Source organism: Streptopelia decaocto (assembly GCF_964273445.1).
Source record: "Streptopelia decaocto genome assembly, chromosome: 2".
NCBI classification, from domain to species: Eukaryota; Metazoa; Chordata; class Aves; order Columbiformes; family Columbidae; genus Streptopelia; species Streptopelia decaocto.
Window position 1 is genome coordinate 110,551,957 of NC_138655.1, and position 26,564 is coordinate 110,578,520.

Genomic DNA, 26,564 nt, shown 5'->3' on the forward strand with positions numbered 1-26,564 from the left:
TAAGGTAACTTGCCAGCGCTGAGACAGGCCTGAATTGCTTCTGAGGGTTGTGTCATGTGCTAGAAATTTCAAAAAAAAATGAAATAGTTTGTTTTGTTGCTTGTTAACCAATTTGTCTGCCCAGTCTTTAGATAGATCTGTGGCCTCTGTACACTTTCAGAGTGGTAAAGCAGTGACTCTCTGCTACCTGAAAGTGGTTCTGCATCTCTTTCCTGCATCACACCATTTCTGAGGCTGGCATGACCCTGGGAAGGGCTGTGTCAGTGAAGCAGAAGACACACAGATCAGCTGAGAACTAAGATTTAGACATTTGAATAGGCTCCTTATGTAGAAAGACCCTGTGAAATTGCATTCTGTAACTGGTGAGTTTTCTACCTCTACTTTAATTTAGGTTATCTTCACATTTTTCAAAGGCAATCAACTCTGATCACTCTCACATGCAGTTCATTAAAGTGTCCATGTTGTCTACCATCTTACTCTTTGCTATTTTATACTCGGCGATCTTTCTTGAGTAGGACTTAATTTTACTTTCAGTTAAGCCATCCAGGTCTGTAATACCCTGCTGACTTCATTAAGATCAAGCCCAGGCCTATAAACTGCATCCTAATGCAGCTATAAGAGGCATTCTCATGTGTGCAGAAGTTGTGGAGGAGCAGTCTGCTGAAGAGCCCCTCTAGGGACCTCTGCTAGTATCTCTTGCCAACTTTCCTCTGAATGTTTTTCTTGTTTGAATAAAGCTGCTATGTTGGTTTTGTCTGCTGTTATAAGAAATTTGGGAGGCCATGACTCTGGTGGTATACATTTCTGCCTTCTCAGAAACAGAGTAACTTTCTCAAGCAATAGAGACTGGATGAGTCAGATATATTAAATGTTATGCTGCTTCCTGATGTGGTGGTGTAATGTGTACACTGAAATTGCCACTGTGTCCATAAGCTGCAGTGTCACCATTCACAGACAAAATAAACCCATTCGCTCACACAGTCCTCAAAAGAAAAGATAGATAGTATCTACTCAAGTGGACCTTTCTCCCAACCCTTCCATCTTGGGTGCTTGGAGTTGCTGGCTGTTAGAGGGGAAACCTCACCATCCACTTAACCCTGTCCTGCAGAAGGCATTTGGGATGCTCTAGCAGCTCATGATTTTCTGCACTATTTTGCAATTCTAGCAAAGCTGATGAGAAGCAATAGTAGACAGGAGAGGTGTGATAAAATTGTGATAAAGTGCGATATAGCTCTTTTGAAACCATGAAATGCCCAGAAGTCATAGAAGCTGAGCGGCAGGTATTTGCAAGCCATGGATTTGATCACTGTGCTGTATTTCTATCAACAGCATAAGGGAGGACAGTCACTCTGAGCCCCAGGCTGTGCTTGAAATTAGTCTGTGATTCTATTTCAGGGAGACAGACAAACTTTGGTAAGAAAGGGATCACTGAGGGCAGCCACTGAGATTACCAAAACATAGAGTCTGTCAATCCTGTGACAAGCATCCAAAGAATCATCATATACGCTGAAACCAACCCAGTGACTCAATAGCCTAAGCAGCAGCTTGAAGATGTACCTTTAAGGTAGGAAATCCACACCGAGTAGACACTATCTGTGTATCTGTTTTGCAAAATCGTTTGGTGTTATCTGCCTTTGTACATTATTAGCTTGGTCAAATTCATTTAGGACAGGGGTTTTTTTTCAGTTTTAGCAGATTGTTCTGCTCATGCAAAAGGCAGCTTTGGTTCCACTGTTCTTTTCAGATGGGGTATTTCAACAAGCCTGTGCAATAGCAACCGTTCTCAATAGCTTTCTTAAAGGAAAAAGAAAATTAAATAGCTGGAAAAAATGGAAAAAATCTGGATAACACCATCCAGTACTGCACTTTATGTCATGCCAGAGAAAGGTTAATTCACCATTTTAAACCTGAAGTGTAAGCTTCATTTATACCAGGTTAGTACAACAGCAGTTGGAGTCATGTAGCCTTTATGATTTTCTTCTCTTAGAGCAAATTTCAAATCCAGTTGGATTTGTCGTTCCCGGCAATAATAATAATAATAGTGATCATAACAAAGGAAAGGAAGCAAATATTCAGTCATGTCTTAATTATATGCAAAACAAAGGCTTTCTCTAGACCTGATTGCATTGATTTGTTGAAAATTTATTCTCAGTAAGAGGAAAGAAATTCATTTTTCCAGCTTTTGTAGACAAGTTTTCAGTGCCTGATTATTAAAAGGCTTGCTTATAGCTGTGGTGGCCTGTGCTTGAGCACCATGCAAATAATCTGTCTAAAGATCAACCTAAAAATTCTTGTTCCCTGATTCTCACCCCACTGGAATGTAGCAGGAATCCATTTATCACCGTAGGAATGCAATGACTGGTGAAAACCCTTCATAAGTTCACTTTACTTTCTAATATGAGGATATTCAGATAATTTCTCACTCAGACCAGGGATCAGTTGACTGTGACCAGGCCCCTAATCAATTTATAAACCAGCACATGTGAACTGGCAGCCTTGGGATTTTGTCTCTGTAATAGAAATTCTGCTTTTATCTGTGTAAACATCTAATTCTGGATTATTCAAGGTAATTGTGGTGATGGTAGTTGAAGACCTAACAGCCTGCAGGCAAAGCGAAGTTGCAGTTGGCTTTAGCTTTTCTATTTGGTGCATTTCACAAGGAGAAGTGAACAACCTAAAATTCCATTACATGTAGGGCCATGAATTCGAATGACCATTTAGCATAGTCACACCAAAGGGAAAGACATCACACCATTCAAACCAAAGAGACACCCACATATTTCACCTCCAAGGCTGATTTTTTTTCTCTAATTTCCCCAGCTTTCATGCATTTCCCAACCAGGAACGTGTATTAAGGGACAATTACACAATGCTTGGTGAAACTCCCTTTATTTATTTCACTTGTGTTGTTGCTGTTGTTGTATAAGAAAGAGCAAAATAACAAAAAGAACAAAGTAAAATAAAATAGTAGGTGACTCAAACATTTTTAACATGTTGAAATCTCCCTCCAAATGCAAAGATTCTTCCTTCCTTCCTTTCTTTCTTTCTTTCTTTCTTTCTTTCTTTCTTTTCTTTTCTTTTCTTTTCTTTTCTTTTCTTTTCTTTTCTTTTCTTTTCTTTTCTTTTCTTTTCTTTTCTTTTCTTTTCTTTTCTTTGCATTGATTTGCACAAGCATTTTTCTCTGTGAGCCAAATACATCTCTGGTATAACTTCACTGAAGTCACTGGACTTACACCAGAGGTGGTTTTGGTCCTCTGTCCTGGGTAAATACAGTAGGAATAAATTGGTCACACAGGCAGAGTGTCTGGCAATAAGTGCACTGAGTGGTCCTGGCAAACCAATAGGAAAGATGTAAAATAAAAATCTCAAACAGGTCTTTATTTAACATAGGGCCTAAAAATCTACCGGGAGCTGCTGAATACTGCCCACTAACTGTACAAAGTATAGGTAGCATGCCTTCCAAATATCAAAATACCAGACGGAATGCTGTGAAAATAAATAACTTCTAATATAAACAAATGAGAACATATCAAACTGTTACCTCTTTAAACATAATGTAAATAAAAAAAATACCAGTCCTTCTACACAATAAATATTAAGAAACCATTGACATAGTTGAAATGTACTCATATAAATTAACAACTTTAATTACATTAGCCGAACAGACATTGGTTAAAGCACTGCATGTAGTATGCAAAATAATAATAATAATAATAATAACAATAATAATAATATCAACAACAGAACACAAAATGATAAAAACAAAATAGGCTTCATAATATCTTGGCTTTCATAATTTATATATATATGTATATACATATATATATAGTTGTGTGTATATATACTGTAGATATATATATAATATGTATATATACATATATATATATATATCTTCAACCCATCGTCAATGTATTGGTTTTGAAAGTATTTAAATACAAAGAAACCCATTGAGAATTAACACAGATTCACTGTATCTCAGAAAATAAATAACTACATAACCCAGAAGTGTTGTTTGTTTCTGCCAATGAAAATGTTACTTATAGTTGTTCATGAAAGGTCAAATTATGATTTTGTTTACTCATACTGAAAACCTTTTTACTCCACATGTAATGCAGTGAGAGCAGATGGGGAGTAAAGCTTTTTTTCAGCATAAGGAAAGTGATTAGCATCTGATTCTTATACTGATGCACACTATTGACATGAGGTTTAACTTAAATAACTTAATTATTTCCATCACAACTCTTCTACCTATACTCCAGAAATAGATTTCGCTCACTTTACTGATGCTGACTGGTAACTTTCTAGGAAAGGAGACCCTCTGAAATCAACAGCATTGCTTACAGAGTAAGGCACTATTCCACACAAGTAACTATAGTCCATAAAAATTTTAATTTTGCACATAGACTTTACATATGCCTGAACTTCTCTACCTTAGATATATTGCTGCTAGCCTCTACGTAGCCTTGTGGTGTCACAGTTAAATGAACTTGGTGGCTTAAATCTCAACTAAATGCAAAAAAAACCCAAGTATATATAATGGAGTCCTACTTTGCGATGATTCAGTAAGACATTCTTCCTATTGAAGTCAATGACAAAACTCCCATTTCATTCTGTTCTACAGTTTTGGGCCCTAGATCAATATTCTACTATGACATACAAGTGCAGAATAATTATAAGCATCTGTCAGCATTTCCTTTTGCTAAACCCCAAGAATACAAATACGTTGAGCCCTCCCAAAGAAACATCTTAATGTGCACTTCTGCCAGTTTCTGAGGCCTTGTATCCAGTTGGCATCTGACGTGGAGAGGGGGAAGACAATCAAATGTGGTCAACTGTGACACAAGGAGATTGCGGAGGTACTAAACAAATACATTTATGTGATTAAATATATACTGAAAATACCTTTTCAATATAAGCAGGAAGTAGGTTATATGGAAAGGAATGTGTTAGTAGTTAAAAGCCTCTTTTTTTTGGTATAGTTATACCTGAAAGGAGAAGTAATTTTTGAGACTACATGCTCTTGAACAACTTTTTAAATATGGTAACAATTTCTAATGCTATTTTAAGTACATGCAGATCTAATTAAATCAAATTATTGGGGGTGGGGTGTTTTGCTGGAATCAGTCAGTCTTGATTAACATCCCACTTTCGTATTTTATTTTATCATATAGTTTTTCATTTCCTCCTACTTTAAATAACTCTGACCACAAATCAAAACCCCATGACTGTATCTAGAGATTGGAGGGAGAAACCTTTACAATTTGTGACTAGTGTATATGCACAAATGAAAGCTAAAAAGCAGGGCTTAGGAACAGTTGCTTATTGATTTGAAAACCTTCTTCTCTTTTTGGTGTATCTATCATAATAATGCTCACCACATCTAATATCCTATTTTCTTTCCTCACTTGGAAGTTGTCTCAAGCTAGTTTCATGTTTTCCAGGGCCAGTTCCCATTCACCACATAAAAGCTGGTATAGAACTCAGCATCAGACTTCTTTTTAAAGGCTGTTTCTGCTTTGGCTGGGAAAACTGTGAGCCTAAGCTTACTCTGCTTGCCACCAATGGGAGTTTTGCCATTGCCATTTAGGGGAAGGTGCTGGGATTTCAGGTCTCCAATGCTCTCTAACTAAATACGCCTGAGAATAATTTTTACCAAGATGAGCCATCTCATCTGCTTCCCTTGCAACTGCGTTCAGGGATCAATCATGATGCAAGCAGACGGGTTTAAATAATTGAATTAAGCAACATTGTATGTGGTGCCATTCATTCAAAATCCTTTCTCTCTCTTCACACTGCCCACAGCAAAGGAACCTGTGAGACACCCTGGCTTACCTTTACTCATTTAAGTAGTTTTACTACTCTTGTAAGGAGACCAGTAGATGTCAAATAGCCTGTTGACATGAGTAAGGGTTCTGGGACAACATGCATCCAATTTTAAGGCCAAGTCTAAAGCCCAGTGAACTAAAAGGTACTCTCAACAACTCTCACAGACTATGTCTCTGCTCCTTCTGTCCTTCTGTTCCAGAGGCTGGCTCTGCTTCTAGAAAAATCAACAGTAATTCTACCACTTGCTTCAGTTGAAACAGGGCCAGAAACTTGGTTTATTTAAGTTATAAGTTAGTTGTGCATCTTTCTTTATTTATTTATTTGTATTTTCCTGCTAGCTTTTGGTATCCCTCCCTTTCCCTAGGAAGAAAACACAAAAACCCAACAAACTTCTGCAAATAATTTAAATCAGAAAGCCTTGATATTTTACAGAATACTTTAGTGACAAATTTAGTGTTTACCCAAATGTTATAATTTTTTAAATTTTTTTTTTTTTGCAAATTGCAAACAAGTCTGTAAAAAAATGTATTGTATAAAAAAGTACATAAATGTATAGCCCATTAGCTGTACTATGCAATCTAAATACTGTGGAATAAATTAGATAGAAAACTTAGCTATAAGCATGTATGTTGATATCTATTCAACAGAGGAAAGGGCTTTTTTATTATTTTCTTTCTTTTTTTCTTTTTTTTACTTTTTTTTTTTTATGTCTATTGATACGTACAAATACAGACATGAGCCCATGCACACATACATACATATGCAGACACAGAGAACACCCACACACACATGCATCCATAAACAGTTTTGGCTGACAAAAAAATGAAGGCCCTGATTACACTGTTTAAACATGGTTCTCGCCATGAAGGTGCTAACACGCTATCCCTAGCCAATGTGACCGGGTTAAATTGTGCTATCTTTTTCTTTTCTTTTTTTTTTTCTTTTTTTTTTTTTTTTTTTTTAAATTTTTATTTTCTTATTACCAACTGTGCTCTCAGCAAGGTGGGGAGCCGTGTTACTGCTTCTTTCTGTGAGAGGCGTTTTGAAGCCTGTCCCATCAGAAGGCAGCTAACAGGGGCTTGGTCCTGCAAACTTGTGAGAGTCTGAAGCTTCAGGCTCAGGGTTATCAAACTCAGTGTAAACAGGGCCTAAAGGTTTCTCCCGTTCCCTCTTATCATCTCCCCCTACCCAAAGACAAATGTTGGAACTTTAACATTCTTTTAAATATGACAGCGATAGAATTTGTTTTAAAAACTATCTACCTGTGCCCTACGGGTTGGACCCTTCGGGTTAGGTGTTGACACTGAAAATCAGGTCTTACAGGTAACACGCAAACCCATGAAGAGTTGTCGTGCTAGAGGGTGGTGGTTGAGACAGCCAGTCTTTTGCTGAAGACGGCATTTCAAACAGAAATCCTACCACAACTGCCATTTTCTGTATATTTGCAGGGGCGACAGGCGGGCAGGGCCCAAAGCTGCTTGCAATTTTATATCAAGACTTCCGAAGTGTACACCAGCACTTTAGGTTTCTGTCACACAAATACCGTTTTGAACATGTAGCCTCCCACTTGGTAGTACAGACAATCTTTTAACATAACTGTGCTTTGCACACAAACATTCATTGTTTTAAGAACATTAAAGTGAAGCCAGAAGTGCTTATACCTTGCGTATACATACATATATACATACAGAAATATATACATATATGTATATCCCTTGTATAAAGTTGTTTCCCAGCCAATGCACAGTTGCTGTGCATCAGGGACAAGCCTTAGTGTTGAACATGCAAAAGGGTACAATTATGCGTAGATGGACCTCGGATCCAAGCACCTTGGATCCGATTCCCGGGGCTTTTCTGGGTTTACTTCAAATGGCAATTTTCTGTTGAGGGCGCTATTTGAATTTAAATGGTTAACAGATATTCTAGCCCGAATATAATCAACCTACTTACCCTTAACTCAAACCCTAACTTAGTACAGGTGAATGGTACCAACCACAAACAGACTTTTTAGAGGCTTGCACAAATGTCTTTGGTGTATGTGTCTATTCATTTTAAGGTACAAAATAATAATAATTATTATAATAATAAAAATAGCTATTTTGTGTGCTGTAGCAGTTCTTGTATAGCTCACAATAAGTGCAGCTCTCAACCCCTCCCACACCCAACCACCCTCCCTTGCAAATATTTGTTAAATAAGGATTAGACAGGTCAGACACCATTGTAGTGCAAATAGTAAACGATTAAAAACTTTTTTTTTTTACAAAATATAGAAATGTTTGGCTCCAGTAACTGGACAAACATGTTCCTTTCAAGTATCTCTCACTGAAGAATTTTTTTTCAAAACAAGTTACTTCCATTTAAAAAAAAGTCTTTCTGCTTTTTTTTCTTTTTTTTTTTGTTTGTGTTTTTTTTTTTTTCCTCTCGCAGGTAAACAGTTTCAAACCAACTAGGTTGCATAGTTCTAACTTTGTGAGCACCTTTACAAAATGTAACTTTTATTCTTTCATTCATTCCTTTTTTATTCTGTTTTTTCTTCATTTTTCTTTTTTCCTTTTTTCTTTTTTCTTTTTTTTTTTTTTGTAAATGTAGTGCAGAAGATGAAGGTGTATACACCTGCACAATATTGTCCCTTTACCAATGTTAAGTATATGTATGTGTATAGTGTCTGTAGGTATAGAGATATGTATATAAATACATAGCCATACTTATATACAGACAAACACTACACACCTACTCAGTTCCTCGGTAAGTTTGGGCTGAAAGTGCCAGTGAATGCAGTATTCATACACATGGCTTTTCAAGGAATTTCAGTGACATTTTGGACTTAGTCCAAATTGCTGCAGGTTAGATGAGCTGCTACCACGGCGTGAACTGATGGGTAACTAAGGGAGGGAACATAACTCCCCCAGTAATAACTAACGTTTAATACACTATGTAATAAGATAAGGAGCATACTTAAAGGAAGAGGAAATTCCCAACCCATACTGCCATTCAGACGTATCTCATTCGAGCCCGGGTTCATGAAGCTTTCTTCCTTTTTATAGATGAAGTCTTTCTGATCCTCCATGAGTCTTTTTTTTTCTTTCCCTCTTTTCTCTCTCTGTTTTTGCTTTAATTTCTGATGATTTTTTTTCATTCAAAAAAGGTTATATCATGTCCAGTCTTTCCTCTTCTTGGGCTTCTGATACATTTTCTTCTCAACTTAACGAGAAGGGTCTTACGCACACGTGTGTCTATGAGCAGCCACACTCCTCCACAATCATATTCTGTATGTCTTTCTTAATGATGTTCTGGCCATCGTCATAGTAGAGCATGGACATGGGCCGCAGCTTGGTGGGCACACAACATGATTTGAGGTTGGCAAAGGGGCTATGGCCCCGCATGCGGTAATGGTTGATGACAGTGGAGTGGAAAGATAATGATGAACCAGATGTGCCTGCTATATGGCTGGGGCACTCTCCTTCGCAGTAGTTGGCGTGATAACCTGTAGGTGCAATGATCCAGTCACTCCATCCTATGTCCTTGAAGCTGACAAAAAACTGCTTCTTGCAGCAGATGTTGACTTTGCCATCACACTCCAGGCCTCGTCTCCGCCGCCTGTGCTGGCGGTCCTCTGAGTGCCGGGCAAGCATCATCAGGAAGGGACGATGTGATTGCTCCTTCTCCTCTTCTCCTGTAGATTCTCCGGCTTCCTTTTCTTTCCCTTCCCCGTCATCTTCCTTTTTCTTCTTCTTGCCCAGTAGCACCAGGCTGGCTCCAGTCTCTTGGCACAGGTCACAGGCAATCCGCACATCCAAAGAGTTCTTGCCTTGGTCCAGGAGTCTCTGGACGCTGCTGGAGACTGGGAAGATGTGCCAAGTGCTCTTGCGGGTGTCCACTGCCTTTTCTGAAATCAAAGTCTCACTCCTTTCACCTTTCAGCCCCCCATCCTCCATATCTTCTGCTCCTTCAGAGTTGCCTTTTGGCTGCCGCAGCTGTTGAAACAGACGGATGGTGACTTTTGTCCTGCTCCGGTTGGCCTTGGCGACCTTCAGGAAGAGCCACACTTCAGCATGTTCCACCACTGATAATTCACTGCCTTCCTTGGAAATCTCAAAGTGCAACATTTTCTTGGCTGTGCCTGATTTGGTAGATGGAAATAGACAGGAAGAACTTGTTAGTATGTGTGCTTGCATTCTGTTAAAGAAAATTCTGTTACTGTCGCCACAGGCATGAAATTCCCTGGGTTTCCTACTTAGCTCTGTAAATTTTTATCATTTTTCTGTTCTATCCTTCCTTCACCTCATCCCCTCCTCAGTTTGTCTTTTGTGAAATTTCTCCCTTTAGAAAAGTATTTCTTTGCCTCTTGTTTTACAATATCATATTTTAACCAAAGTACTTTGTTACAGTAACGATGTAGTCATTTATGTATAGTGTTTCACGGCAAATAAACATCAGTAGCTGCTAAGAGTATATTTGCCTAAGCTGTCTTTGTGGTCACTGTTAGCTGAAAAGCAAAAATGCTTTTGTGATGACAGTCCATGACTTTATGTACCATACACATACAAAGCTATGCCTAATAGCTAAAGTTAAGAGAGTGAGTTCTAGCCCTGCCAATTCTTTGGCAATACTTTGGAAATTATATGGGAACAAGGTCTGCCCTTTCTCCCTCCCTAAAATGCCATTCTTCAGATTCATCTTAAAATGAGTTGTAAATGTCAATTGTTTCAAAAACAAAGAAATACTATGAGCCTCAGCTTTGAGAGGTTTGCAGAGTTATATTGTAAAGAACTGCAGAATTGCAGCAGCCAGACTCTTCATCCTGGGAGATGTTAGCTGTAGATCCTGTTCTTAATTTAACACACTGTGCTCGCTGTGATTATAGTGATGGTGAATACACTGAAAAATGAGCTAAAGAACTGTATAATTATGGGGATGGTTCTCTGGCATAATTGTATCAACTTGCTGAGATGTCATGATGATGATTATGATGGTGAGGGGGTGTTTCTCTGATACAGAGCTCATATTTCTGGCAGAAGTTGGAATGAATAATGAGGGCTGTTTAATGATTTGATCACTAGAGCATGAAAAAAGTTGAGATAGAATGAATTAGCTGGGGGGTGGTGGTATTATTTTTTTTTTAACAGAGGTACTTTTCTATTTTCTTGACAAAAGAAAAAGCCATGTTGGCATCTTTTGTTCTTTCTTAGCATGGAGGCTGGGATGGACTTGGGGTCACAGGTTTGAAATGCACAGATGTCTGACCTTAGTGAGACAGAAGCAGTATTCATAATCATCAGTTTGTCATCGATATTATTCTTGAGCTACCCATGGCTGTTGACCCAATTCTCTGTGCAGTGGTTTTGCTTCTCAGGGAACCAGAACTTTGCACCCTGAAAAGGGCAAGTGCCGATCAAAGCTGAAGTGACTGGATGCACACAGGAAAAATTGCTCTCATGGCAAGAAGGCTCTCTTCCTTGCTTCCCATTGCCACTGAACTCCAGCAGTACCAGCTCCCTGACCACCTCCCCACTCCCCCATTCTCAGGTGAGACAGAAGTGGGACAAAATCATAAGAAACATCTATTCTGTATTCCCTTGCAAATTCAGGAGTTCCTGGTTTCTAAACTCTGTGCTCCCCTTCGAGCTACCTGTTGCTTTCCTTCGCTGTGAAGTCCTGGCACTGACACATCCAGCTTTCCCCAGTGGCATTCCCAGGTCAAGGAGACAGACGTTTCTGAATTACAGTGGCCAAAGGGCACAGTGTTTTGTTTTTGTTTTCCCTCTAAGTGAGAGTGTAAAACTGTAGACTTTAACTGTCACTGAGATAGGGAAGCACATGGTTTGTGTTAACTGCTTCTCACAGACCTTGCTGGTGCCCATCTCCAAAGTAAGTTACATTGATTTCTCAGGGAGCCACGTGAACCCAGGGGGCTGCGCCTCAGAAAAGGAAGTGGCTTATAGAAAAGACAGAGCAAGCTGACCAGTACTGTGAGGCATGGTGGAGTTACTGGTTTTCTGTTATTTTTTTTAAATAAGATTCATTCAGTAATGACGGAAAGTTCATTATTCATCTCTTACCAGCTAACATCATTTTTTTCCACTCCGGAAATGAAACTATGGCAAAGGTGTCAGCTGTGTTGGAGCAGAGGGCAGGTAGTAGGCATTAATCACACTCCTTCACAGATTTCAGAGCATGAGGAGATGTACAGTGGCATTCCTCCAGTCCTAAGAAAGTCTGGTCCAAGAGGCTGCTTGCCTCGTATGGAGGGATGTTATAGTGTCCTCTATGAGAATGGATATTTCTAAGGCCTGTGAGGACCATCCATCCAGCCTGCTGCTTCATTCTCCCTGACTCCCTCTCCTAAAGCAAACTTCTAACTTTAGTTTATGCCTTTCCTTGGCACAGTCCCGATAAAACCTTTCTGAGGGGGACCTGGGATTCAGGGGAACCTGAAGGCAGGTGATCTGCCAGGGGTGGGTTGCTGCCTCCAAGACTTTCCATCTAATCCCCTCTGCTTCCTGTCCCTACCCAGAGAAACCTTGGGGAAAAAAAAACACGGTTCAGACCAGAAATTCTTCTGTCACCAGCAGCCTCTCCCCGGACACTCTCTTTCCCCAGAGCTCACAGACTGGTCTGGGGAATAGGCATATATTGCTGGGAAGTGCAAAACTTGTTCTGTGTTCTAGAGGTACCAAGCTGGGCACAGACAGCATTTCTGGTGCTAGGGGGGATCTTCCTGTGCATGAGCATGAGCAGATGAGCTGTGCTGGACATGAACATGGAAAATTGGCCCCCTCGTGCTCTGAAGAAAGCAGCCGGGGTGCACAGACTTGGCTCACCAGGGGAAGAAGCTGCATGGCCCATCAGATCAGAAAAAAAACAGGCAGCCCCATGTTACAGAATAGCCTGATGCTCTTGAGTGCTAAGGCATGGTATTTCACATTCCGCTATTTCCATCCTAGTGGGAGTTGAAAATAGTGACATATCTCCAACAGTAAATATTCACATTACCTTATGCACTGGCCGGAAGTGTAAGTTACGCAACCTGCCTTTTTGACATATATTACATGAAAGAAACAGGACCTCAAGAGCTCTCTTAAATAGTTTTTCATATACTCCTGTATGTGTGAAAGCTGAATTCTTCCTCATTACTAAAAGTATTAGAATAGTATGGTGAAAGTACCTGTTTTTTCTTTTTCTTCACTTTCCTCAAGTGAGCTTGAGCAAGGTAGCATGAGACATGTCCTTATACAGGGATAACAGCTTCCCTATAGGTTGTTAGCTACAATAACAGCCTCTCTGAATGTGATTAGCTACATTTTCATACACTAATGGTCAATTCAGATTCTAAAGAAAAAATATTCAGGAAGCTTATTGAGCCTAATATTTCTGGGTGAAACAAAATCCTGAGTCCTCAACCCTGCATAGCTAACAAAAGGTTTTATAGCAATTAAAAAAAACCTTTCCCTTTCACAGATCTTTTTAGAAGGAGACTGGGAATGGTACAAAGTTGGGGATAAAAAGCATGCTTTCACATTAGGAAAAAAACGAAGCTTTTCTGAATTCTCTCCACATTCACAACTAGTTTGTTACGATCACACAGCACAAATGGTATGAATCCTGCAGTCTTTACAAGGTTACTATGCTCAGACAAGCTCATTTTGAAATCAGAGTTTGGCCTGTGCTAAAACTGAATGGAGATCTCTGGATCGGACTTACGATTACACATTCACTTTATAACAGGATCTTTATTTCCAAAAGGTTCAGTGCTACAATAAAATAAATTCTTCAACTATTCTGAGACCAAAAAAAATCACTGTAATTCATTTTCTTCAAATATTGCTTAGGGATTTAGCAGTCTTTCCTTTTTGGCCTGATTTACTGACCAGGTTCAAAGTTTTGGAAATACATGATGTTCATTTAACTGAAAGTAAACAGGAGACCTTCCTGAAAGCTGAGGATGGTATCACTTCCATAATTACACTATGTCTATCCTTCTGTCTTGCCTTTTCATCTGCCACAGCTGATTTGCCAGGGTCTTCTTCCATTTCTAGTCATCCTGCACCTCCTGCCTGACTCCTGTGGAAAAACTCACGGCCCAACAGTGGTAATGCCTTTGTCACTTCCATGCTCAATATAAACGGCAATGTCAACAGCCTGGATTGTTATCATAGCAGAGAGCAGCTGAAAAAGGAGATGGGGGATTACTTTCGCCCCCCCTCTTTGATTGCTTTTCCTCATATCCTCTTCCCAAAGCCCTGGAGAGGCCACCTCTCTGCTTTACTGCTGAGCAAAGTCCCTTCCAGGAAGAGGACTGTGACACCAGCAAATGCTGTGAGAAATGGTTAAAAATACAAACCCCAAGAAGGAGTGCATATATGGTAAAAGGTTTAATGAAAGAAGTTACTGAATGGAAAGAAAGTGTAGCATCAGTATATATACCAGGAGAGTTTGCTCCTGTCTGTTTTTCTCTTCAGTGGTGCTCGCACACCTTTTTAGGAGGAAATCTGAAGATGCAAGCAGAGGGGAGCCTGCACAGGTACCCTCCTCTCCACCTTTGGAAGGGCTGCTCAGGGCTCGGGTGCGGGACTCTGTGCTCTGTACCTGGTCCCAAGTGGCACTTGGTGACGGGCATGGTGCCGGAGACTGTGGGGGGACTGGCAGAGCCCTCGTGGGCCCAGGTGTGGGGGGATGGCGGGGTCAGCCCTGCATGGGGTAGCTGGTCCTGGGCTCACAGCAGGAGCCTGTGGCTCCAGCACACTCTTCCTCTGAGGTTAAGGATCCTTCCTTCGGTATTGCTGGCTTTAACTATGTAGCCAAAGCTCATTTATTTCCAATTTGCAGTGGGATTCATGATTGAGCCCTAATAGTTTAAGCTATATACATATACCATGTAGAGTCTAAGCTATACAATTAAGAGGATCTTTTTTTGAGTAAAATGCTAAGACAATTAAAATTACTTTAAAAAAAAAAAAAAAAAAAAACAACCCATATGCTGCTAAATTATTAAGGCTGTTTTTTTCATAATGACAGCGATTATCCTTTTTGACAATGTAATGTGACTTATTCTTAATTTCTCTTAATAGGCAGTATTTAAATTTTCCTTTGCAAAATGCTCACTCTGTAAGAAGGTGCTGTTACTTTAAATTTCCATGCTTCACCACTGCTTAATTTTGAACCGTTTTTACGTTATACTGTAAGTGAACTGTTTTTCCATACAAAGCAAGCTTTTTTTTCCTTTTTTAGTTGCTAACTTTACTACTGCCTATGTTTAGATTTGGGGGAATTTGTGCTGCGTGCCAATCTGTAATTACATTCAAAAGCATCCTTCTCTTCACTTCTCATTTCCGTTCCCCAGGAGACAGAAAAAAATAGGTTACTAGAAAGGTTCCTCTAAAGAGAGTGAAGAGAAGAGCATGGTTATTGAGAGATAATTGCTCAAAATGTTTACTAATGAGTGACCACTAGAGTTAGATGAATTGTTCAAACCGTAGAATTTATTCAGTGAATTTAGCACTGTTATCGTCTGGCAATTATCCCCTAGGCAGACTGATTATTACTAATGTGTTATTACCGCGATTAGACAGTGGCAGTTTCTGTGAATGCATTTCAGCCTATGGAGCGCTGGCAGACAATTTATTCCAACTGTTCGTCACCCCCGTATGTGACTGGTCATCCAGGTTGTGTACTTTCGTTCCTGCCCCGACTGTCTTACTGTTGCCTCTTACAAAGGGAGAAGCAATTATGACACAGATAGCAACCACCTTATCTTTATGTTCACATACTCTGCTGCCAGCAAAAGCAGATTTTTGTTTTAAGAAAAAAATAGACCGAAAAAAAAGAAAAAGAAAACCAGGAAAAAGAACCGTTCCCCAAGCATTCATGAGGGAAAAAGCAGCAGCAACCTTATTTAAATACCTTTCTTGAAAAGTTAACCCAAAGGGGCATTGACAAGGTCATTGAAAATGTGAAATAGTTCAGTTCTGGTGAACCTTGACTCTCCTCAGAATAGTCAGGAGGGAAACACTTTACATCCACAGCCCAGAGTTCTTTCCAAATTGAAAGCCCCTCCCCCGCATGGCTTTAAATATTTAGAAACAAAAAAAGGTGTTTGTTTGGCTGAAGTTTTTTGTTACTTGATTCTTGCATTTACATCTAAAATAGCTTAAGCAACATTCAGTGAGACTTGCACTACTAATATATTTGAAGGTAAAGCTAATAACAAGTCTTTGTCTTTCATAAAAGATAAAGGGTTTTTTTTACATACTTGTAATAATTTGTTGTAAATTCTAAAATTAAGTGGATCAGAAGCTGCCAGTCTGTTTTCATTAAAATAGTTAACTTCTATGCACTAAGGCCCAGAGCCCAAGCCCACTGAAATGAATAGCAAAACTTCCAAACACTTCCAGTAGACTAAGCTTCAATCCTAAATCGATCTTGCCAAGCTCTGTTGCATTAAATGAGATTGCCCTTTCATACCCATATAGACATATCGAGATATAAGAACTCCTCAGCATGAATCAGTTACACATTTGCAGTATAGATATATCCTGCACACTGGACAGCACATTAATGCATATACTTATCTGCAGGAACACGTTAATATTAGAGTGGTGCAGGTACATGGGTATATAAGTGTGTCTGCCTTGGCATACCTGCACATGTGGACATGTGTGCACTTATACACACATACAGGCAAATGCATATTCTCATATTCCCAACTGCATTTGCATACAAAACTGCATGCATGACTACACACAGAGATGGACAGTAATTTCTGTCTCTCTCGCAGCTATCTTTTTATAAACTGGTTCCCACCTTCTCAGATTCGCCTGTGTTTTCTCAAGTTGTTCTCAAACCAACCAACCTCCCTGAATTCCCGCATTTTGACATTTTGTGACAATGAAACAGATTAATACAGAATGGTTTTCTTCTTCTGGAAGTAACTTGCTTTCATTTGCTAAACTTGAAATCTTTGATATAGTATGCCAAAGGGAAAAAAAAAAAAAGAAAAAAAAAAAGAAAAAAAAAGAAAAAAAAAAAGAAAAAAAATAAAAGAATTGAGGGGAAATAGGCTTGTTTTCCAAAAGCCAAGGAAACTGCATTAAAAAAAGATGTGAGAAAATCAGCTCAGATGATGATTCATGGTCACATTTCTCAGTATCTTGTAGAAAATAATAATGATAATTTCTGATCTTTCTAGATTTCCAGAACTTCCAGCATCTATCAGTTTATCTTGTTCTCCTTTGCCTGTTTCCTTCCTGCATTATTTTACTTGCAGTCTTCCACTCCACTGAATCTCTGCCTTTTAAATAAACCAAAAGAGAGAAACAAGAGCTCCACTCAGAGAAGCTACAGATAAACATAAAGATCTCTGGGATTCAGGATCCTATTAGGTAAAATAGGAGCTTGCAGGAAGGTTGCCTTGCGTGGAGCAAAAAGCCTTTGGAGTGTGCCCTCTCGTGGCCATTCTTTATTCAGCACGGATATTTGTGCCATTAAATGCATTTGCTCTCCAAAAAAAATGAGGAAATGATTTGAAGAGGCACAAGAGACCCATGCTTTTTTTTCTTTCTGAACTGCCAGCCCGGATGGACAGGAGTAGGTATCTTCCTAGGAAAAGGTGCAAGTGTGTACACACATGGATCTGCACATGAAAGCTGGCATCACATGATCAAGTCAGTTCACCTTGATTTCTGTGTGAAGTGATACAAAAAGGTAGAAGTGGCCTAAGTAGCTGCGAGACTTCTCATTTTTTTTCCTTACAGTTCTCCTAATGATAAGCCTTTGCATTTCAGTCTTTCCATCCAGCAATCCCTATCACCTTCTCAGGGGCTAATGTTAGCAACCCATTTCATTGGTAGTTTAGTTGCCAGGATCAAATTCACTTGGCAAAATCCCAGGACTGCCTAATAAGATATCTACTGAAAATAATGAAAGAGTAGCCAACTATATTTTATGAGCATTGGGTATCTCAGTTATAGAACCTGTTGGTTTTGCTTGTCACAAAACTATATGACCCCTCTCCTAAAAAGACTATTTTTAAGACCTTGAAGTAACCCACAGAGCTCTGGCACAGCTACCCTCATAGCAGAACTAATCAAGGTCAGTAATCTTAGTTTGATATGCAAGCAGAAAATCATTTTCATGTTTTACTTGTAAGAGTGCCAAAGGACAGTAGGGTGCATTTGTAAACTTTTGCCCAATACTCGTGGTCATTAGTTTCGCAAAGATCTGCCTAGATTTGTTAGCTGTGAAAACTACCTGCCAACTATTTTGCTGATTTCCTGGACATAACTACACCTGTGCTTCAGACAAGTTCACTGCAATTAGTTTCCCCTCTAATTGTCCTAAGCCTGCACTCGTTTGAATTTTGGTCTATTTTAGAAAATAGCAGTCTCAGGCCAGAAGCACGTGCACAGGGCACTGTTTGTTCATTCACTCCATTTCATTGTATGTCTGAGGATATGGCTGATGAAAGATGGAAATACTACTTTTTTATGAAGGCAAGTAGTAAAGGTAAGGGGAATGGCTGGCTTATGTCAAATCATACCCAAAGGAACAAAAAGCCTAAAGTCTTATTTCTCTTTCCATAGACCTTTATTTGATACAATGTGAGATGTTTCCATTCATTTTCATTGATTTCCTATTGCCTTCTTTCACAACAGAGCATGTTTCACATTAAAAGCAAGAAGAACATTCACCTGACTGTGAGAGGAGCAGGTTTATTCTCCTGCTTGGTGTTTTAAACTTATCCATACCCTTCCCAGTTCCCACAGACTGAAAAGCGGCAACTGTCCATGTGGCTACATTCTGTTCTGTCTTTTTAACTCGTATTTCCTATATGACATGTCACTTGCCTTCTTTTTGCCTCACTTTCCTCAGCAGGAAAAATAATACTGCTTTCATATTTGACATGCAGTACTGCTGGTGTGTGAGTGGAAGAGATTCCAGGTTTACTGAAGTTGTTGCAGCATGGGCACCTGTAAAGCCTGGTAGATCCTCTGATGTTAGCAAGACACCAAATATGAATGGCTACAGGTGAAAAATACATTTTAGAGGTCTGAAGTTGCTCCACAGAGTGGAGTTATCATTTCTGTTATAAACCCAAACCCTAGAGCTCGGTTTCTAGGTTGCTAGTTGCTCCTCCCTCCTGCCAAATCAAAGCCCAGCACGTATGGGGAAAAGGGCCAGAGCAGCCCTCCTGCTTTGGCTCTCAGGATGGGCTTGACATGAAGGTGGAGAACGGCAGCAGCGCAGAAAAGGCATGGGAACACAGTGGATGCCCCCATCCTTTGGCTGGGCAGCTCTACAGCATAAGTCTTCTTAAATTAGTTCGGCTAGCAGTGGTAGGACAACGCTATGTAAATCAAACTAAGTGACGTGTTAGTGTTGGGTAGTTTGTAGCGGGGGGGATCAGTGGCTGGACTATTGGCCAGCCTGTGGGCAATGGCACGATTTTCGCTGCTCACGTGGCCCTGAGAGCCAATGGCTTCAGGAGCCGCCGTCAGAGGGTGTCGTACTGAGTAGGCATATATCAAATTCCAAATTCCTTTGTGTCAGAGCTCAGGAGAGACAATAATGTGTTTACAAATGATTGGGACTCACACAGTGAAGAGAAACCACTGCTCATGCCATATGTGTTTCACTGTGCTCAGTGCGAGCTGCTGAAAACCAGGTGGGGAATCCGACTCATAGATATCTTAGAGATTTCTTTGCTTTTAAAAACTCATTTCTAAACTAACGTTGAGCCACCCCTGCTTCTAATGACCACTGGCATTGATACCTTCTGCCTGCTTTCTGAAGCAAAGGGAATGGAAAAACTGAAAAGCCTGAGCTTTCATACTGAAAGTGCTGATAATGTGTATATTGACAAGGATTCCAAAGGCAAGGGCTCCTTGTACAGTTGGAAATCAGACAGCCAGCAGGAATGTCTGCTCTTAAAAGCATGCACACTTCTTGTGCATGGCTTCCCCTGCAAACAGAACATCTGAGTCAACAGGTTTTCAGGACTGGAAACTCTGAGTGTTGTCTTAATTGTTTATACTGCCGCAGCAAACTTTTAAACAAAAATGCTTGGAGTTCCTTTGCATACTTTGCCTACCATATGCTGTACCAAACAAAACAATGACATTCTTTTAAAACCGTCTTGGCAACAGGAAAAATGCTTTGGCTAGACAACGTCATAAAAAGTTCCTGTTAGTTAGATGACAGAGTTATTGCAATATACTGCTATTGATGCATGTATAAACATACTCATACATACTAACAGATATATATGCACATATATATGCATTGAATTAAAATGGGTTCTGATACTGTTCATGTAGGAACAAGACAGCAAAGTACAACTTTAGAGTTGTTTCCTATAGCCAGTTGATGCGAGTCTTAAGCCATTACTTAGTAAATATCCATATTCTAAGCTTCTACTGTGTAACAGGGAAAACAGAACTGTGAAAGAGTTCAAAATGCACCCTACCAAGGTTGCATTTTTTTGACAGGAGTGTTTTAGGAACAGAATCTTGTTTTCCAGTATGCAGAAGTCTGCATTACAAATTGGATCAGCTATAGCAACTTGTCTGGTTCTGTTGAAGTCATCTGACAGTCCCTGCAACTCCATCCCTGCAACTCTTTACTGACGGAGATGCTGTGTTAAATTAAAAAAAAATAAAAATCACCACACCTCTCACTGCTAAAAGTTAAAGCTGATTTGTCTTATTTTATAACTTCCACTGTAATTTTTTACATGAAAGGGTTGTTTCTCAAGTAGTTTGCAGTTCACTTTCTGTCTTGATAAACTCCCCAAAAGGCTTCAGCCCTTTTTCTTTAACCATGAGCTCTGCAATCTAGTTACTTTACTGTAAGTATTCTGGCTTCACAGGCACAGTTTGGAAGACCCCGCTGCAGCCTGACTTTCTGCTCAAGATTGGTTAGAGAGCTTCCTCCCTGTGTGGCTGTCTGTGCTTAGCAAGTGTAATCTGTAGCCAAGACTAAATCAGAAAAATCAAATTCCTTCAGAGTCCTGTCCCCTCCATCCCGTTTGTCCTCCCCCCCACGCCCCCCCCCAAGTCTCATCCTACAACCTTGCAGGAAACATTATTGCTGGGGAGAAGAAAAGAAGTTAATTACAGTTCTGGCACAAAGGATATTTTACAATTTTGTTTTTCAAGCACTCACCTGATTCTGCAAAAGTGATGATTTCTGAGGTTTGCTCCACAACTTCATTCATTTCGGCTCTTCTTCCAACATCATCCTCTATTTCCACATAACCATCCTCTCCCACCTTTCCCACGTGGAGTTTCTTGATGGCATTTAAAAGTGCTGCCTTGGGCACCGGCTGAGTGATATTAGGTCTGTCCCTCAAGTGCAACATGTTCAGTATGTGCTTCTTTACTGCTTCCACCATCTCAGGCTGTGAGCTGGGCACATCCTTTGAGAGCGTGGCGAGGGCACATGACGGACAGTCAGTGACTGAACTGTGTCCCTCGGATCCTGGGGTTGGGGAACTCCTCACTATAATCCAGCAAAGCACCAACAAAAATCCTCTCTTCCAAAGCAAAGGCATCCTGGCAGCAAAAGTTGTTGTGATTCCCTTTTTAAAAGGCCCTGCTTTTCCTCCCCCTTCACGCACAGTTTTTTTGGGGCTGGTTTGGTTTGTTTGTTTGTTTGTTTGTTTTTCCTTCTCTTCAGCAAATTCTCTGGAACAAGAACCAAAAGTTTTCTGTGAAGTTTTGTTTGCAGATTCCCTCTCTGCATGCAATAAGTGCTGTAGATGTTTGTGGCTGTCAGGGAGAAGAGTTCTGACTCTGTCTCAGAGTAGGAGAGAGACACAGAGAGAGGGAGAGAGAGAGAGAGGACGGATTGGCCTAAAGTGAGTGAGTGAATGAGAGAGGGAGGGAGTTTTGTCTGTGAGTAAAGGCTATGATTAGGAAGGGGGAGGAACAGGCAGGCTGGCTTCCTTATGCTCATTGCTCCCCTAACACACACCTCTCTTCAAATATCACTACTCGTGGTTCCTGCCCTCCCCTCTTTCTAAAATCTCTTTTCATTCCTGTAAATTTAACTCTTTTCTTTTTCTTTTTTTCCTTTTTTTATTTACCTCTCTATTTGACCCTCCTGGCACCCCCCTGGCTGTCATTCCTTTTCCCCCCTCCCCTTTTTTTTTTTTAGCTTTGTTTGTTTTGGTTTGTTTTGTTTGTTTTGTTCGTTTCAACAGTACCACTGGCTTAACTAAACAGAGGAAACATGAATGAATGAAAAGAGTGAAACCTTTTATTAATGAGCACCTTGCTCTTGATCCTGACTGGTATTGTTAGAGAAAGCAGATGTTAAATAGCTTGTGAATGAGATGGGGATGAGGGCAGGGGCTCCGAATATTTTGGGCAGAACATTATTCCACCTAGAGTAGAAAAGATCTTTTCTGCTTATTTCTAAGTACCAGAGGTTATCAACACTGGCAAGAGATCTGACGGGAGCAAAATAACACTGTTGTTTGGAGGGCTATATAATACATGATACGCTCTCCAGCTGCAATATGTGGCCAGGCACTGAAAGCCTAAGCAGGAGTTGGTGTGGCACATATCTGTGACATGCTATGGCAGTGCCCTTGCACCAGAAATATCCCTACTTCTAAGCCTGTCTGTGCCTAGAAGTTCTCAGGCAGATATATTTAGGTAACATCTGAAAAATGCTTTGAAGGTGAAAAATGTTACATGTCATCTGGCCAAATCATACTCAGTCCTGACTCAGGCAAATCCTTCATCGATGCCAATAATAATTCTGTCTGAGGGAAGGCTGAGTAAGATCATCTACATTTGGCCCATTGTTATTAGAAGACACTTTTCGTTCCATTCATTTAAACCACACAGAGCAATCACAATATTAGACTAAGACATCAGGAATTAAAAGCCATCTAAAACACTGCTAGGAGCTGGAGTTTCAACCAGCACTGGGAGACCCTTCATGCCCATGAAGGTTCTGCTGTGCAGTGAAAATGCATTCCCTGTGTCCCTGCCACGGCTTCACGTTGCCTTTACATTCTGTAGCCTCTCCGTTCTGTTCCTTACCTAGCAAGGGTGAAGCTAGCAAACTCACATTTGAACTTTGTAATGGAAAATGAGAAATCTACAGCTGATAGACTCTAACTTTTGAGGTTCTTCCCCTCCAGACTTTAACTCGTTCAGATTTGCTTAGAATAGCTTCTACTTTTTCAGTATTTACCCTCTCCCTTTTCCTTCTTTTCATTGTCTCTCATGCACACCTCTGTCTTCTCAGGTGTGGTTACCTCCTACCCAGCAAATATTCCACTTTCACTATATTACTGTCAACCATTGTATTTTAGTGGAAACAAGTAATTCATATATCTGAGCATTGTAAAGTCTCTAGTTTCTGTGAGATGACTACAGGCACATGGGCTGACAGACAGGCAAGGAATTATAGTTAGCGTAAAGGAAACATACAGAAGTAATTGAACAATCAACTCAAGTTTTACAAATGTTATATATTGCAAGTCCTTTTCAATTAAGCTCTTTTATAAGTCTTTCACTGTTATAAGGCATCCACAGTACACCCTCATCTGCGTTTTACTGACCTCAGTTGCTATACTGTTATATACTGTTACACTTACAGGTCTGTCAGCATTATAAACCCTGCAGCCATTCTTATAAACACATCTTTGTAACACAAACCTCACTATAATACATCTAAATTTCTTGGATCTTGTGAACAGCCCAAAGTCTGTTGTAATTATATAAAGTCTGAAAGTCAGCTTGAAATAGAACTAAAAGTTTAATTGGACAAAAAATAATTTCAGATGGAAATATGCATTCATGATTAGATGTACTAACAGATGACATAATTAAAGGGGTTATTTATAGTTCTAATATAGCACCTATCCCAACAGTGTCTGATGAAAAGTAAAGGATAGGCATAAATCAATATAAAATACAGATAAGTATATTTGGACTCTTGCCGCGGGGTATACATTGCTTGCCATATATAACAGGTACACTTATCACAGACAATCTCTATTACATATAACATATTTTACTTGCATGCCATGATGATGACAGATGTAGCATTAAAGCATAACTTTCTAAAAACCACTGTTTTCTAAGAGCGAGTGTGCTGATACCGCTAACATACAGTTCACTGGTACTTACATACATGCATAAATATATGTACAAAAATACACAGTGTTTGATTAAGTATAGAAATAGCGGTTCAGACTCTTTCTATAAAATTACCTGAGCTGCAAAGCTTTGTATATACATACATTCAATATAGCCCCAACAGTATGCAAGAGCATGCACAGGAATTAAAAGTTTCAGTTTTAAAGGAAAAAAGCTGGTTTAAAGTTTTACCTCTCTAGTCCTGACTCTCAGAAGGAGACTGCTGTATTGTGCATTAAGAACTGCTGAAGTTCCTCTTTGTGGTATTTATAATGCGAAGCTTTATACTGTACTTCTCATGTGTACACTCACATATAATGTCTGTCAAAAGTAAGTGGGCCGGATCACTGTGCTGGATTGGTTAATCCTGTTACATCAGCAATTGACTGTTTTTCCTGTATGAGACATACTTCTGGTAATTATCTAATGGAAACTCCTAATTGTCTAGCATGACAAAATATCGTGAATTCAACTTGTAGTGGCGATCTCTGTATCCATTTAAAGAATAAAACTTGAACTCAGACTGAAAGCAAATATTATGAGTCAGGAAGACACACTCCAACTTGTTTTATTGCATAGCCAGATATAGATATTATTAGATGTAGATATCACTGATTTAGTTGAAACACAGTATTTGCCAGATACTTAATTACTAGTTTGCAAATTGTTTTCTTCTTTCATACTTAAGGATATATCAGATAATCTATTTGCAAATTTGGATTCTTTTCAAATTCAGGAAAATGCATTTGATTAAGAATCCTTTTGCTGTGGATGAATTTTTTAAATTCGATCTTTGTATAAATATGTCCTTTTGTTAACTTAGGGATCCCTTTAAAGCTCTTAAAAAATGATTCATATTGCTCTTGTCCAACTCTCCTGGCTTCTTGACGTGCAGATTGCATCACACTATTTAAAAGGGTTTAGACATCTAAAAATAAGTTACAATGAATGACAGGTCACATTTTTTGCAAGTGTGGTATTAACACATGTGGAATAAAATAAAATGCAGTTTTCATTTCGGTTTACATTAGTGAAATTCAGAAATAACTGTATGCCAATTAGGCAGTACAAAAGTTATATATATATATATATATATATAAGGTCAAAAGTAAATCCAAAATCCATCTCCTTTCTTAAGCACACATAATAGCTGGCTTTATGTGGTACCGTTTATGACAAATGGCATGATCATGCAGTCTTTACTCATTCAAAACACCCACTGATTACCAGAAAATCCCTATCCTTCAGATTTTTTTTTTTTGTCTGAATCGTACTTATAATTGCATTTTTATGTCCTGTTGGTAATGTAAGTTTAATCTGTCTTGGAATATGGCTGATCTGGATCAGGGAAGAAAGATTTAAAATGTCCAACTTACAGTGATACCAGGGAGTCCTTATAGCAGCGCTGATTCCAACTGGTGTGTGTGCTGTATTCACACAACAGCTTTGGTAGAATGAGCAAAAATTCAGGAGTTAATGGGAAACATATGACCAGATAGGTTGTTTTGTTTCCCAGGTTTAATATGCATATAATAAGTTTTCAGGCTGTAACATGCTGTGGATTGAAGCCTCTTGAAACAGGTTTCAGTAGCTTTCCTGCAATCTGACATTGGGGATTCCAGTTGTCACAAAGAACAGCTTTTTTTTTCCCCCCTTTTTCTTCAGGCACAGTGAGAGGCATGCTGGAAGAAAAAAATAACGAGCGTGCACATAACTAGTTATTTGCGGGACCATATTTTTAACGGGGATCCTAAAAGTGAGTTTTGGCAAAGGGCTTTTCCAGCATGGAATTCTGTTTTTCTCGGGACCAGACTGAATTTGGTTTTAACTGGCATCCTAAAACTCTTTGAAATTAGTTACACACTGGTAGTGCAGCGACTGTTGTAATTTGGCAGCAGACATACGCTCAGCAAGAGCTCTTGTACTGCCTTGGTTTTTACAGAGAGTGGAAAAATTGCCCTGAAAGCAAGAGAGTTATCTCCTCCTTGGGCTCGGAGCAGCGCGGAGCTCCGTTCGCAGCAGCTGGCGTGACGGCTGCCGACCATCACACCCGACCCTGCAGCACCCGGACGGGCCGTGGCTGCTCCCACAACGGCAGCGGGGCCGAGAATTCCCAGCGCGAAGGTGTGTGGTCTGTGACAAAAAGAGAAGGCTACCGAGTGAAGCACAGCAAAACACGTATGTGATTTATAGCGCAGAATAACTTCTGAAAGGAGATTAGGAGAAGTGAAAAGCATTATTCATTTCAGAGCATGCTCCTTATTGCCTTGGGGGATTTGTGTATAGCTTTACCAAAGGCCTAATGAAAGCTTTACTCAGTGACTAATTTTTTTTTCACACCTATTTCTCTCTTTATAAATATTTTTCTCCCCACCCCTCCACTTCTTTTCATTTTGTTGAACACAGCAACACCTGCTGGCAGTGGTCCGGGAGTACTGCTGGAAAGGGCCACTGATCTAACTCTTCAGACCAGCTGCCATTAAGTACTGCCAAGCCATATTAATGAGCTGCCTCTATTTTTACCCCTTCCTGCCAGAAAGGGCAATTGCTCTTGGGAAATGCTGTAGCTGGTTGTTTTTTGTAGAT

At 39.7% G+C, this 26,564-nt stretch overlaps 1 protein-coding gene across 1 annotated transcript; it reads right to left on the reverse strand.

Annotated features, from left to right (window-relative positions):
* Positions 1-2,873: 2,873 nt before the first annotated feature.
* Positions 2,874-21,583, reverse strand: INHBA (inhibin subunit beta A). The gene is made up of 2 exons (XM_082045461.1): positions 20,986-21,583; positions 2,874-9,946 (listed from the first exon to the last, which is right to left on the reverse strand). Exons 1-2 carry the CDS (start codon positions 21,371-21,373, stop codon positions 9,060-9,062), a joined length of 1,275 nt encoding a protein of 424 aa, XP_081901587.1. The 5' UTR covers positions 21,374-21,583; the 3' UTR covers positions 2,874-9,059.
* Between the last annotated feature and the right edge of the window lie 4,981 nt (positions 21,584-26,564).

What these genes read in the sequence shown, in the direction of transcription:
- INHBA (XM_082045461.1), bottom strand. Translation starts at nt 21,373, where the DNA reads ATGCCTTTGCTTTGGAAGAGAGGATTTTTGTTGGTGCTTTGCTGGATT. An exon ending in CATCACTTTTGCAGAATCAG is followed by an intron (nt 9,947 to 20,985) that starts GTGAGTGCTTGA and finishes CTACCAAATCAG; the next exon opens with GCACAGCCAAGAAAATGTTG.